Raw genomic sequence first — 14,751 nt, 5'->3', positions numbered from 1 at the left:
TCGAATGGAGAGTGGGAAACTTAGCTGGTTTGCCATGCGACCATTCAAGCCAGTCGTTCTATAATGGTATAAAAAATGGAAAAATAGAGAACAACTGCCTGCCATAGCCTTGAGTGACTTGAATTTGCCAGATGGGAAGTGAGGGGAGGCAATTCTAGACTGAGAGTGGGGACTAAGTCTAACAGTAGTGGAAGTCAATAACTCTAGGACCCAGGAATGACTGGATTCTGCCCAGTTACCCCTTCCTTCTCCACATGGGTTTCTTTTTTTCTTTTCTCACTTTGTCACCCTTGGTAGAGTGCTGTGGCATCATAGCTCATAGCAACCTCAAATTCTTGGGCTCAAGTGATTCTCTTGCCTCAGCCTCCCAAGTAGCTGGGACTATAGGTACTTACCACAATACCCAGCTATTTTTAGAGACAAGGTCTCACTGTGACTCAGGCTGGTCTCAAACCAATGAGCTCAGGCAATCCACCTGCCTTGGCCTCCCAGAGTGCTAGGATTACAGGTGTGAGCCATGGCACCCAGCCTTCCACATGGCTTTCTTGAGGAGCCTTATACCCAGGACCAGTGACAGCAGCTATTGGCACTTTATCATTGGCTGATATAGAGCTAGAAACTCTAAGCACCTTGGCTCACCTTCCTCTTCTGGTTTTTCCCATGCTCTCTGACTGATGTTTAACTTGAGCCTGAGAAACAGTAGGTTTTCTCAGGTGGATAAATTGGGGCTGGACTCACTAGCAGGTATAAGAAAAGCACTGGGGTATATAAGAGAGGACAAGTAAGGAGGACATTATCTGTTATGGTCCACATATAGAGGGCCTAGGGGGCAGGTGGGGAGAGGAGAGGCCTCTGGCCAAAGCTTGAGAAGCAGGCAGAGCTGGGCAAAGGAGGCCAGGGGCAAAGGGAAGCTTGGAGAGAGCCGTCCACCAGGCAGAGACAGGGCTAAGTATGTATGTTTCAGAAAGATGTGTCCAGCAGGCAGTGGGCTCAGGTCCAAAGAGAGGCAGACTGAAGACAGACTTTCCTGCCTTCTCTGGATCCTGGCTCACGCAGGCTCCCAAGATCAAACTGGGGGACAGGGCTCAAATCCAGAGTTAAGGAACTACTTCTACCACCCCAGACTGCTGTGGGATGGGGAGACACGGGGCACATCCTCAGGTGCTGTAGCTGAAATGTGGATTGTAAGGGAGCCACGGGGAGAGCAGGCAGGTGGGCTTGTTAGCACCTGCTGTGTGCTCTCACTAGGGTGCAGATAGTCTCACTGGACATCACACCTCTCTAGAGCAGGAGTTTGTCCTCATTTTATGGCTAGAAAAACAAGGGACCGCACTGCTCTGATTGTACCTTGTAAGACTAGGTGGAGACCAGGGCCTTGGGACTCTCAGCTAGCCTTTCATCCCTTGTTCCTAGAGCAGGAGCTGCCTATTCCTGGAGTAACTGGCAGTGACAAGAACACTTGCTTTAGGGAGAGGGGCCAGGGAAGGTTTCATTTCTCAGGGCTACCGCAACAAAATGCTAACACTGAGTGGCTTAACCAATAGAAATTTGTTCCTCACAGTTCTGGGGGCCAGTCCCGAGGCTGTGAGGGAGGAGCTGCTCTGTTCCCTTCCCAGCTGCTGGTGTTTGGTGGTGGATATGTGGCATTCCTGGATAGATTCATCACCCTGGCCTGTGCCTGCATGTGTGTGTCCAAATCTCCCCCTTTTATAAGGGTATCAGTCACATTGGCTTAGGGCACACCCTGATTACCTCATATTAGCTAATTACATCTACAGTGACCCTATTTCCAAATAAGGTTCTCAGGTGCTAAGGGTTAGGATGCCAACATATCTTTTGCCAGGTACAAAATTCGACTCACAAGGGGAGTGCATGCTGAGAGGCACCCAGTTCCATCGCCTCCCAAGATAATCCCATCTATGCCCAGGCTGAACAAGCCAGACTCTGGGAACCATATCTGTGATGGATGATTTGGGCCAAGAGGGATGACTAATTCTCCTGCTTCTGAGTTGTAGGGAGATAAAATGACAAATGGAAGATAATGCCAGTCCATTAGTGAGCCCAGCACTCCTCAAGTCCTGTGTTGGGCCAGGCCCTGTGCCAAGGTCTGCCCAAGTCTAACCGGAGTTACAGATAAGAGAAGCAGATCCTTACAAAGGACCTGGAGGTGGTCAAACCTGGAGTCTATGGCATAGATAAAAAGGGAGACAGTGGCTCGGAGCCTATAGCACAGTGGTTATGGCGCCAGCCACATACACCAAGGCTCGCGGGTTCGAACCCAGCCCAGGCCAGTTAAACAACTACAACTGCAACAAAAAAAATAGCCGGGTGTTGTGGCAGGCACCTGTAGCTCCAGCAACTTGGGAGGCTGAGGCAGGAGAATCGCTTAAGCCCAAGAGTTAGAGGTTGCTGTAAGCTGGGACAGCAAATAGGAAAGGCGACATAGTGAGACTCTGTCACAAAAAAAAAGAAAAAAAGGGAGACAGCACCAGGAGGCCACTGCAGCATCAATAAAATGTTGTATGTCTGGAATCACCCAATGCGAAGAGGCTTGGTTAGGTCTGAATTTTGCATTGTTTTAAAAAAAATACTCCCAAGGGAAAGCCAGGCCTGAAAACTTGGGGCATGTGCTGCTGTCGGTGCGCCCTCTGCTGGTTGCGAGCAGCACAGCCCGTTCCCTGTGGTTTGGGAAACTACGGGGCCCCAGGCTCTGTTCAGGCAGATTCTTTTTCATTTTTTATTTATTTTTTTATTGTTGGGGATTCATTGAGGGTACAATAAGCCAAATTACACTGATTACATTTGTTAGGTAAAGTCCCTCTTGCAATCATGTCTTGCCCCCAAAAGGTGTGGCACACACCAGGGCCCCACCCCCTCCCTCCTTCCCTCTCTGCTTTTCCTTCCCCCCCAAAACCTTAATTGTCATTAATTGTCCTCATATCAAAATTGAGTACATAGGATTCATGCTTCTTGTGATGCTTTACTAAGAATAATGTCTTCCACTTCCATCCAGGTTAATACGAAGGATGTACAGTCTCCAATTTTTTAATGGCTGAATAGTATTCCATGGTATACATATACCACAGCTTGTTAATCCATTCCTGGGTTGGTGGGCATTTAAATTTCAGCTTTCTTGTTCATTCTTCTTCGTTTGAAGTACTTTTTTGTTGTTGTTCATTTTCTTCTTCCTCTGGCGGTGCTCTTTCCGCCCACCACAACGTCCGGTTGTTTTTGATGTTGTTAGTAGAGACGGGGTCTTACTCTGGCTCACTGCTGCTCATACTGGTCTCGAACCTCTGAGCTCAGACAATCCACCCGCCTCGGCCTCCCACAGCTCTGGGACTACAGGCGTGAGCCACCATGCCCGGCCCGGGCAGATTCTTGCAACACCCGGATGGTGCCAATGATGATGCCCACATCATGGCTTGGGTGCTGTGATCCCCGCAAACCAGGAGAAAATAGAGTGAAAGAGGCTCCGTGATTTTCCCCTGACTGGAAGGTAGAGCCAAAGGCCACGTGTGGGTCCTTCCCCTTTGCTCCCCTCTGAGTGGCCTATTAGGATTTTACACACATTCCAGAGGGTTTTTTATATTTTATTTTTATTTTATCTTATTTTATCCAGAGTCTCACTATGTCACTCTTCGTAGAGTGCCATGGCATCACAGCTCACAGCAACCTCCAACTCTTGTGCTTAAGTGATTCTATTGCCTCAGCCTCCCAAGGAGCTGGGACTACAGGCGACCACTACAATACCTGGCTATATTTATTTGTTTTTTAAACACCCCTACATTATATAGTGAAAACTTTCAAATACAGACTTGAATAGCACACACCCACCTACACACTTAGTTCGTATGGTGCTGTCTTTGCTTCATCACCTGTCTCGCTACAGACTGGCTGTAAAACTTTAGTTTCCAGGCCAGGCACTGCGGCTCATGCCTGTAATCCCAGCACTCTGGGAAGCTGCGGCCGGTGGATCCCCTGAGCTCACCAGTTTGAGACCAGGCTGAGTAAGAGGAGAGCCCGTCTCTAAAAATAGCTGGGCACTGTGGTGGGTGCCTGTAGTCCCAGCTACGTGAGAGGCTGAGGCAAGAGAATCACTTGAGCCCAGGAGTTTGAGGTTGCTGTGAGACCACAGCACTCTACTGAGGGTGACGGAATGAGACTCTGTGTCAAAAAACAAACAAAAAAACACACTTTAATTTCATGCTGCTGACAAAAGATACACCTAAAACAAAAAGTGCAGAAAAGTTAAGAATAATAGTATTCAGAAGTCATTTGAATTTACATGTCTCCACAAAAACTTGTATGTGGATTTCTACAGCAACTTTATCGTGATTGCCAAGACTTGGAACCAAACAGCATCTTCCATAGGTGAGTGGATAAACAACTATAGTACCTAGATGATGGAATACTAAACAGAACTTCCAAGCCACAAGAAACAGGGAAGAACCTCTCCTTAGTGAAGTGTCACAAGAATGGAAAACCAAATATCCAATGAGCTCAATACTATTGTGAAGCCAGTAGATGGCCTAACATGTGCCCACACAAGGAAAAAACTCAATACTATTGTGAAGCCAGTAGATGGCCTAACATGTGCCCACACAAGGAAAAAACTCAATACTATTGTGAAGCCAGTAGATGGCCTAACATGTGCCCACACAAGGAAAAAACTCAATACTATTGTGAAGCCAGTAGATGGCCTAACATGTGCCCACACAAGGAAAAAACTCAATTCAAGTTGGGGGGGAGCAGGGCAAAGAAGGGGGGGGATATGTGTGCTCCCACTTGATGGGCACAATACGGCACACCTTTTGGGTGCGGGACACAACTAGCAGAGGGACTCTACCTAACAAAGCCAGATGCTGTAACCGAGTTGTTTGTACCTTCACATTAACCTGAAATTAAAAAAAGAAAAATAGAAGAGCTGTAAGTGCACATTGTATGGTGAGAAAAGCCAGTCTAGGAAGGCTGCGTACTGTATGGTTCCAGTGATAAGGCATTCTGGAAAAGCCAAAACTGTGGAGACAATAAAAAGATCAGCAATAGCTAAGGTCTGGGGAAGGGATGAAAAGGCAAAGCCCAGAGGTTTTTAGGGCAGTGATGGGTGCATGTCTTGAATGCACAGCACCAAGGCCGAGCCTACTGTGCACTCCAGACTCTGGGTGGTAACGGTGTGTCCGCATGGACTCACCAGGGTAGCAAATGGACCACACTGATTAGAGACAGTGACGGTGTGTGTGGGAAGGGAGCGACTGGGGGCTCTCTGTACTTCCTACTCAATTTTTCTGTAAACCTAAAACTGCTCAAAAATAGTCTATTTATTCAAAAAAAAATGAAGCCATAAAATAGGAAGAATAAAAAGTCACTACATATGCTTCTTTATTCTGGGTTCAAGTTCTCATATTCAGAGTAATGGAGAGCACCTCAAAAACAAAGGATCAGCTCTGCTGAATAATGTAGAGAGTCTCGTCTGTAGTGTCCCTGCCACTCCCAGCCTCCTCAGTCTGTTGACTAACATCTCAAACTTCACGGTTCTTTAGCCTATGAGTTACACAATATAAAGTATGTGGGAAATAAATTTGCAGGATCAGATAGTCAGTGACTTGGGGGTACAAGGCCAGAGCTGAATTTTTTTCTCTCTACCACTCTTATTTCTAAGTCCTACCCTTGATCACTTCGGGCATTTAGTGCTGCATTGTTAAAGACTTCTTGTCATCATGACATCATTAGGTCCTTTCAATGTCCCCAAGAAATAGATAAACAGGCAGTTACTTACGACTTACTTTTGCACAGAAGGAGACTGAGATTTCGAAGGACAACATATAGGAAGCTGAACTAGGGTTCAAAGCCCTGTCATGCTGACTTCTGCTTCACTGCTCGGACCATTGCCCCCCAGAGGGGCCCAACCCAAGAAAGAGAACCCCCCAGCCTGAGGCAATGGGTTCTTGTCCTCACTTAGTGATGTCTGCCTGTTGAAGGAGCAGGCAGTGCTCTGTGCTACAATCAGTGCTTCCCTCTCACCTTCCGCATCATGTTGGAGACGGCACGTGTGCACTGTCGGGCCAAGCACTATCAGGTGAATTCCTTACACACAGCTCAGGTCCTTGCAACAATCCCCAGAAGTCAGGATTATTATGTTTTTCACATAGATAATGTCACTGAGATAGGGATTCTGCTTGCAATGGAATGGTCTAGATGGCAGACTGAATATCCTAAAAAGTCTGTCCACTATGACTCAACAAGATCCTGGATAAATTATTAAAAAAGTATTTCATATGCATTGCTGAACTCAAGATTAAAACCATAAAAAAAATCACATTCACACACAAAGAATCAGCAAACTGAGACCACAATCAGTGAACAGTAACAAAAAATAGAAGCTAGTAGAACACTGGTGAAAAAGGCTGATAACAGGAACCTAGAGCTTTGGGGCTTAAAGCATCATGAGGAAAAAGAGAAGCCTCCATAAAAGGGGAGCATCAAAACTGAGACCTCTGCATTAATCTGGGACTTAGAAGGTGGCTGTATCTCCAGTGGAGGGGCGAAAGAAAAGACAGATGGGAGTCTACGAGTCTTTGGCTCTGGGACTGTAATGATGATGGGGGTGAGCGTGATGATGGTGGTGGTGGTCCTTGAGAATTCACAACCAAATGCCCACTCTTATGTAGCCCCAGGGTTCCAATTTATTCAATGAGAAATTCCCAGCAGAAAAACTAAACTGACCTGTTTTAGGATTTGTTTTGCCCCTGTAGTACCTGACAGAAGCTAACATGAATCATCTCTGGAAGAAGGCAGGCCCAATCTAGACTCCTAGGATTCTCCCAGATTAAACTCAACTAAAACCAGGTTCATATAAACGTACAAAACACACAAGGAAACAAGCCACCATGAGTAAATATTAGTAGAAAGTATCATCTGGGCTTGGTGCCTGTGGCTCAAGCAGCTAAGGCGCCAGCCACATACGCCTGAGCTGGCGGGTTCGAATTCAGCCTGGGCCCACCAAACAACGACGGCTGCAACCAAAATATAGCCAGGCGTTGTGGAGGGCGCCTGTCCTCCCAGCTACTTGGGAGGCTGGGGCAAGAGAATCGCTTAAGCCCAGGAGTTGGAGGTTGCTGTGAGCTGTGATGCCACAGCACTCTACCCAGAGCGACAGCTTCACGCTCTGTTTCAAAAAAAAAAAAAAAAGAAAGTATCATCTGGATTTGGATCTACCTATAACGTTAGATAATGAAGATCTCAAATACAGCTATTTAAAGAGTATAAGGGGCCTCTGCTTCCAGCCTTGATGGAATGACCAAACTGAGTTCTCTACCTACTATAAACAAGAGAAAACTGGGTCAAATAAATGAACCAACTGTTTTCTGACATTGGACAATAGATAGCAACAGCACCGTGGTCTCTGAGGAAGGGAAGACAGGGGAGCAGTGAGCTGTACAATTACTAGGAATTCTATTTTTTTTTTTTTTTAAAGATGGGGTCTCATTCTGTAGCCCAGGCTAGAGTGCAGTGGCACCATTATACCTCATCATAACCTTGAACTCCTGGGCTCACGTGATCCTCCCACCTTAGTCCCTGCCCCCAGTTAGCCTCCTGCCTCACTCCCCTGAATAGCTAGGACTACAGATGCATGCCACCACTCCCGGCTAATTCTTCTTTTTCTTTTCTGTAGATTTGGAGTCTCACCATGTTGCCCAGGCTGATCTCAAACTCCTGGCTTCAAGCAATTCTCCCACCTTGTCTTCCCAAAGTGCTGGGATGACAGGTATGCACCACCATGCCCTACCAATCACTCAAGAATTCTTCCTGGAGGCACTACACCCTGGCAGAGGGAGGGGACCCCAAGCAGAGTACACCATTCTTGCTGAGCTCTAGAAGCTGAGGTGGCTGGAATTTGTGGGATAAAGTAACCAAATGAGGTAGCTATTCTGTTCTTAGGTAAAAACCCAGGAGAATTGAAAGCACATGCCCACACAAAAACACATACATGAGTGTTCAGAGCAGTATTACAGCCACCACAAAATGGCAACAACCCAAATATCCTTCAACAGACAGGTAAACAAAATGTGGTATGTCCATATGATGGACTATGTAAGAAGAAATGAGGTCCTGATAGATCCTACAGGATGGATGGACCTTGGAAACAGGCCAAGTGAAAGAAGCCAGACACGAGAGCCCACATGTTGTCCTGGCCCCTTTATGTGAAATTTCCAGAATAGGCAAATTCACAGAGAGACGAAGCAGATCCGTGTTTGTCCAGGGGCGAGGAACTTAGGGGAATACTAGCTGCAGGGGTGATGAAAGTGTTCTGAAATTTGATAGTAGTGATGGTTGCACAACTCTGTGAATATGTTTAAAACCACTGAACTGAACACTTTAAAAGAGTGAATATTATGGTATGTGAATTATATCTCAAATTTTAAAAAACCCACAAGAGATCACCACGCAGCCACTAATGGCTACAACTAAAAAGACTGACCATATCAAGTAATGGTCAAGACGAGAACCAACTGCAGCTTCATCCCTCGTGGGAAAGAGGCAGTTTGTGCAAAGTTAACCATATGTTTGCCCTCTATTCCTAGAGAAGTGGAAACATATCCATAAAAAGACTTTTACAGAAATGTTCATAGTATCTTTATTCATCATAGCCCCAAAATGAAATTAACCAAAATGTCTATCAACAGGAGATCAATAAACATGTTACATTCATACCACTCACCAATGAAAAGAAACGAACAGCTGATACACCTGTCGAAATGGCTGAATGAGAAACCATAATCGAAAACATTACACCAGATACAAAAAAGTACACAATACACAATTCTATATAAAAGAAGTTCTAGAGGCTGGGCGCAGTGGCTCGCACCTGTAATCCCAGCACTCTGGGAGATCGAGGCAGGTGGATCGAGGCAGGTGGATCGAACCTGTGAGCTCACAGGTTCAAGACCAGCCTGAGCAAATGTGAGACCACGTGTCTAAAAATAGCTGGCGTTGTGGTGGGGGTCTGTAGTCCCAGCTACTTGGGGTGCTGATCCTCTGGTCGGCCAGGAGCAGCACCATCTTGAGGCTGAATTCTCAGGAACAGAAATTGAAAAGGTCCTCGAGGCTGGGGCCCAGCAGTTCCATGACCATCACATCATAGTCCCCCTCAGCTCCACACCACTTGATGGACGGGCTCCCCACTCCCCCTGCATCATCTTGTAGAACTTGCTCTCGATATGCAGCTGGGGGTGCTTTGTTTTCACACACTCCAACTTGATGGCGACTTCTTCACCAGAGGCAGTGTCGGCACCCAGGTAGATGTCTCCGAAGGACAACAAAAACAAGAAAACAAAAATAAAAACAAAAACAGGAGTTAACTAGGAAGGTTGGGGAAATCCAGCACTCGATCTTAACCTCAGGCTCCTCCTCCTCAGAAAGGTGAAACCTGGGGAGAGGGGAGACCCCAGGTGACTATCAGAACCAGGGGAGTAATTTATAACCCACAGTCAGATGTTTTTAGAAGTAGTCTCTACAGATTCTGCCCTAAGACCAAGAATGAATGGTGGGGCTGCCACAGGCTGATGACAGTCTGAGGGTGGTGAGGACCCTCTGTGCCCTGAGGGATGTGGATGTCACAGCCCACTCCATGCCCCTGTTAGGAGACATGGGAGAAAGGAATTCACCCGGGGAGGCGGGGACGCAGCACCTGCTGCGCTGGGGAACACAGATCAAATACAGCACAAACACACAAAGCATCTTGGCCCCACCACCTCCCCATCCACTCGAGGTCTCCAAGGAGAGGCAAGGAGAGGTGGGGGCTGTGCGTTTCTCCTCGGTTCCAAGGCTCATAAAACCCAGTAGGACCTGCTTTTGAGTGACCACACCACTCCCTGACATGAGTTCCTCCAGCCACTTCTGATGGCGTGTGAGACCCAGCTGCAGCACTAAAGCGTTCCTCTTCCAGCAAGTGGGAGCAGTGATGGAACAGGTGGCTGGGCTGGGGACTTGGCAGTCACCTCCTGTGGCCCAGGGTGTGGGGCTGGGCTGGGCAGCCTGTGATGCCAGGGAGCAAGGTTCCTCAATGTTAAAGCCATCCCATCTTCTTGCCATTGCGCCCCACCCCCACCCCCCAAATCAAAGAAACAAAATCCATCATCAGTTTTGTGCTGGGTCTTTTGAGTGTTTTTTTTTTTTTCATCTTGATGTTGTTTAAAAGAAAATACAGTGAAGACACTAAGCAAACACTGGTCCGATGGTGGCACTCCTCACTTCCTGAGATGGTCAAATGGCATTGTCTGTGAGGCTGGGATCCGGGAGACCTCTTGCGGCCCAGTGAGGTCTGAGGACGATTTGTTGGCAGGTGCGCCCCTGTGCAGCCTCATAGTCACCTTCCTCTCCCTGTCCACCCGTGAGATCACTCTGGGAGATGTATTGCCAGCTTGCTGGCTGTGGGAGGGTGGGGTGGAGGCCACAGGTTCGGCTGCACTGCGGAGCCCATTGGAGATGGCTGCTGCGGGGGGTTGGGAGGGCAGGGGTCGGGCCCGGGTCAGGGACCCCCGCAGCTACCCCATCCTCTCCTTACGCTTGGTGTTCTCACTGCTCCCAGTCCACATCCTCGGGTTCTGGGATGCACCGAATTTGAGCATGTTCCAATCGAAGACATAGTCGTAGGAAAAGCCCTGCGGGTGGAAGAGGTTGCAGAAGAGCTGGCGCAGGTTGGAGTAGTCAGGCTTGTCATGGAACTGCAGGGAACGGCGAAAGTGGTGGTATGTGGAGAACTGGGAGGGGTAGCCTTTGCAGAGGACCTCGAAGGACGTTGACATCTTTTTCTCGCTGATTCGCTGGTACTTCTGGCGCTTGGTGGCTGCTTTGAGGCCCTGCCAGGCCAGGGAGCCCAGGTTGAAGTACAGGAGCACGTAGCCCAGACTCTCCAGGTCATCTCGACGGCTTTGCTCGATGCCCAGGTGGGTACTGATGGAGGCATAGCGGGCAGTGCCGGTCAGGTTTTTGTTTTCCTGGTAGGGGACGTGCTGGTGGGTGCGGGCATCCTGGTACTTCTTGGCCAGGCCAAAGTCGATGATGTAGACCAGGTTGCCCTTCTTCTCTAGCCCCGTGAGGAAGGTGTGGGGCTTGTCGTCCCGGTGGATGAAGTTCTTGGAACAGATGTGCTCTATACGGCTGATCATCTGGTCGGCCAGGAGCCGCTCAAGAGTCTGAGGTTGCTATGAGCTGTGATGCTATGGCTCTTTACCGAGGGTGACAAAGTGAGACTCTGTCTCCAAAAAAAAAAAAAAGTTTCAGAATCAGCAAAACTATTCTATCAGTGTTTGATGGAAATGTACCTGAATATACCTACTCACTGCCCCTCACCCACATCAGGACTGCAAAGGGAGGGCTGCTGACAGACCTGGTGCCCTCTGGGTACAGAGTGAGACCCTGAGTTCCATGGCTGCCCACTTGCACAATGTCCACCAGCAGGTGGCATTTTTGTCTCGTGTGCTCCTAGCAGACCACAGCCAGCTGGTTTTCACACACACCTCTGGTCTCTCTTGGTGGGTGGATGAGGTTGGCACGGAGACTGCTATCATAAGCTGCTGCAGTGACCACTTTGGAGAGTTGGTGCAGTGAGGAGGCGGCCCCTGCGCTCCTTGGCAGGCCCAGGAGAGTCCTGAGCCTGGTCACAGGTGAGAGCCTGGAGTGTGGGGTGAGGAATGAGGGAACAGGGTATCCCGATACATTTTCTAAAGAGGCATCATATCAACTGTGTGGTGTGTCCCATGATGTTAAGACAGCGATGAAAAGAAAGTGGAGGAAGCTGAGGGAGAGCAAGGCTGTGAGCTGCATGGAGCAGGTTGTCCTGGGGTGGGGCTTCCTCTGTGCCTGCTGCCCCCACCGAGCACAGACCCAGGCATTGCTCCTCCCCCACCCACTGCCTTGTCCTGCTCACCCCCAGGTTCAGGGCTCTCCCATCTTGGAAGCTCACTTCCCCTCTGCCCATAACGGCAAAGTCAGTTTTATCCTCTGTGTCTGGTATATCTGCCTTCCTTCTCTTGTCACCAAATCAAGGACAAATCCACAGTCCCAAGGGCCAACCCCTGGCATGGCCCCGAAGGTGGACATGGATGGGAACATAGGCAGATGGAATGCTTAGGAGTCAGCAAGTCTTTCTTTTTACCAGACATTCCAGAAAGCTTTCCAAACACACTTGTTCTAAGAGTGCCAGAAAAGACTCCAACCCTATTGTCCACAATCAAGAGGGACAGAACGGGCGGCGCCTGTGGCTCAGTTGGTAAGGCGCCTGCCCCATATGCCGAGGGTGACGGGTTCAAACCCGGCCCCGGCCAAACAGCAACCAAAAAATAGCTGGGCGTTGTGGTGGGTGCCTGTAGTCCCAGCTACGCGGGAGGCTGAGGCAAAAGAATCGCTTAAGCCCAGGAGTTGGAGGTTGCTGTGAGCTATGTGAGGCCACAGCACTCTACCGAGGGCCATAAAGTGAGACCCTGTCTCTACAAAAAAAAAAAAGAGGGACAGAACATTCCAAGCCTATTGGAGAAAGAAGCATCCAGGCCATCATCTGCTCCACACCAGGCTGAGCTGGGAGTTAATCACCCCTGAAGGTTACAATGGGGGCTCTTGAGCTCACAAATGTGCCTTTGTTGACTGGATGTCCAGTGGGACTTGGCAGGGCCTGAGGACAGGACTGGCAGCCATTAGGTCCTGCTGGGGATAAGGACAGGAGCCAGACGGCCACCAGTGAGGCTCTCACCCAAGGTCATCTGGTGTCCTTGGCTTGCTCATCTGGTGCATGGCCCAGAATGGCCTTTTAGCTCCAGGCCCAGTCTCTTCATTCCCAACTCAAATTCATGGCCAAAGAGTCTCATTAGACAGGTCATCTCTTCAGAGAGGAAGTCCATAGGTCAATGCCCTTCCCTGGCCCCATCCTCCCAGGGGAAGGATCTTGTGGCTCAGAGTGTAACTGGAGGCAAAAAGGGCAGGGGACTTGCAGCAACATAAACCTGTCCAGCAGAATACGCTAACAGTATTTATGGCCACTGCTTGGGAGCCCAGCACATGCTGACACAGAAGTTTCGTATCCCAGATAAGGAACTAAGGCTTGGAGAGGTCAGCTCACTTTCCCAAGGCCCCAGAGCCAGTTCAAAGTGGAGCCAGGCATTAGGCCTCCATCCAACACCAAAGTCCTGCTGCCTTTGATAAGTGCCCACAAGGCAACAGTCAGCAGGGCCCTGGGTGGCGAAGACAGGCCACACTCCCTAAAGTATCTCTGTCACACGACCTCTGCCCTGATTTCCAGGCTCAGTGTCCAGATGTCTACTGGACAGTTCCACTCGGATGTCTGATAGACACTCAGCGTTAGTGTGTCCAAGCAGAACCGGTTTCCCTCCACCTCACCCGGTCCCTGCAGACTCTTCCCCATCTCGGTCAGTGACCACCCCATCCTTCCCATTGCTCAGGCCTTTAAGTTTGGACTCACCACCGGTTGGTTGGTTTATTTTTCTCTTTCTCATGCATCTAATCCATCAGCAATTCCTCTTGGCAAGATTTTAGGACCTTTAGCACATCTGACCCCTTGCTACCACCTTCACAGTTACCGAAGCTAATTTTTTTGTTGTTGTTGCAGTTTGGCCGGGGCTGGGTTCAAAACTGCCACCTCAGTATATGGGGCTGGCGCCCTACCCACTGAGCCACAGGCGCCGCCCTCCTTTACAGCTACCACGGGGCCGGGCCACTCCCCCCGCCTGGGTCACTGCATGAGTGTCCTTGCTGGTGTCTTTGCTTCTCCACTTTCCACCCACATTCTTTCTCAACACAGTGGCCACGGAGACCCAGTCAAGCTGCGAGTCAGACTATCTGTCTTTTCACTCAGAGGCTCCCAGCTCCCGTGTCCGGCTGCCGGTGTCTCTGGCTGCCGTTCCTCCTGCCCTCTGCTCATTGCTGCAGCCGCACTCCCTGCCTTGCTGTTCAGTAAGCTGCCGAGCATGTTCCTGCCTCAGGACCTCTGCACTTGCCATTCTTGCTGCTTAAAATGTTCTTTCTCCAGAAATCCACGTGGCCAAAGCTCCCAGTGAGACCCTTTCCTGACCCCACGTGAAATGGCCACGTCCCTCATCCACGGATCCATTCCTATTCTGTTTTATTTTTCTCCATGGCACTTACTGACTGACACTACGCCAGGGAAGCTTCAGCGAGAAGGAAATGTGCATGTAAGAACCTAAAGGGCGAAGGCAAACACTTTTCCAGGCTTAGAGAATAGCAGGTACAAAGGCCCTGAGGAGGCAGGACCCTCCGGTGCTGGAGGAAGAGTGAGGAGGCTGGAGCTGAGTGAGTGAGGGGCAGGGAGGAGGGACGCTGCGGGCAGGGATGGCGACAGCCTTTGTAAGGACTTCAGCTTTTACTGGGCGTCTGATTGGTGCCCTTGGAGGGTTTTGAGCAAGGAACAATTTGACTTTCATGTTGAAATGAGACCAGAGGGGACCAGGCCATGGGAATTTTCTAGGTAGGAACCAGTGGTGGCTCAGACCCAGACTAAGCTGCAGACGTGATGGGAAGGGACCTGCTGCTGGACGGATTTAACACATTAACTGGAACATGAGTTATGAACTATTCTTCAAATTTTCACCTGACTTTTTACTTTACTGATTTTCAAGTTTGTATATTACTTTTTATCGATGTACATGTTAGGATCATTTTGTTTTCAAAGTTTTTATTCTATTTTTGTAATAATACTCCATGGCACCAAGGAAGAAT

The 14,751-nt window shown here is 49.1% G+C and overlaps 1 protein-coding gene across 2 annotated transcripts; it reads right to left on the bottom strand.

Annotated features, from left to right (window-relative positions):
- Window positions 1-8,942: 8,942 nt before the first annotated feature.
- Window positions 8,943-13,616, bottom strand: LOC128580456 (casein kinase I-like). Of its 2 annotated transcripts, none has more exons than XR_008378679.1 (2): window positions 13,478-13,616; window positions 8,943-9,307 (listed from the first exon to the last, which is right to left on the bottom strand). XR_008378679.1 is itself a non-coding variant. In XM_053582302.1 (2 exons), the coding sequence occupies exon 2, from the start codon at window positions 11,169-11,171 to the stop codon at window positions 10,548-10,550; it is 624 nt and encodes a 207-aa protein (XP_053438277.1). In that variant the 5' UTR covers window positions 11,172-11,255; window positions 13,478-13,616; the 3' UTR covers window positions 10,198-10,547. The 2 variants fall into 2 exon arrangements, 1 of the variants encoding a protein (XP_053438277.1); XM_053582302.1 differs by lacking the exon at window positions 8,943-9,307 and adding an exon at window positions 10,198-11,255.
- Between the last annotated feature and the right edge of the window lie 1,135 nt (window positions 13,617-14,751).

The sequence above is a fragment of the Nycticebus coucang genome, chromosome 3 (genome assembly GCF_027406575.1).
Source record: "Nycticebus coucang isolate mNycCou1 chromosome 3, mNycCou1.pri, whole genome shotgun sequence".
NCBI classification, from domain to species: domain Eukaryota; kingdom Metazoa; phylum Chordata; class Mammalia; order Primates; family Lorisidae; genus Nycticebus; species Nycticebus coucang.
This window is presented reverse-complemented; position numbering and strand designations above follow the sequence as displayed.

Coding starts and splice junctions, on each gene's coding strand:
- LOC128580456 (XM_053582302.1), bottom strand. CDS start 11,171: ATGATCAGCCGTATAGAGCACATCTGTTCCAAGAACTTCATCCACCGG.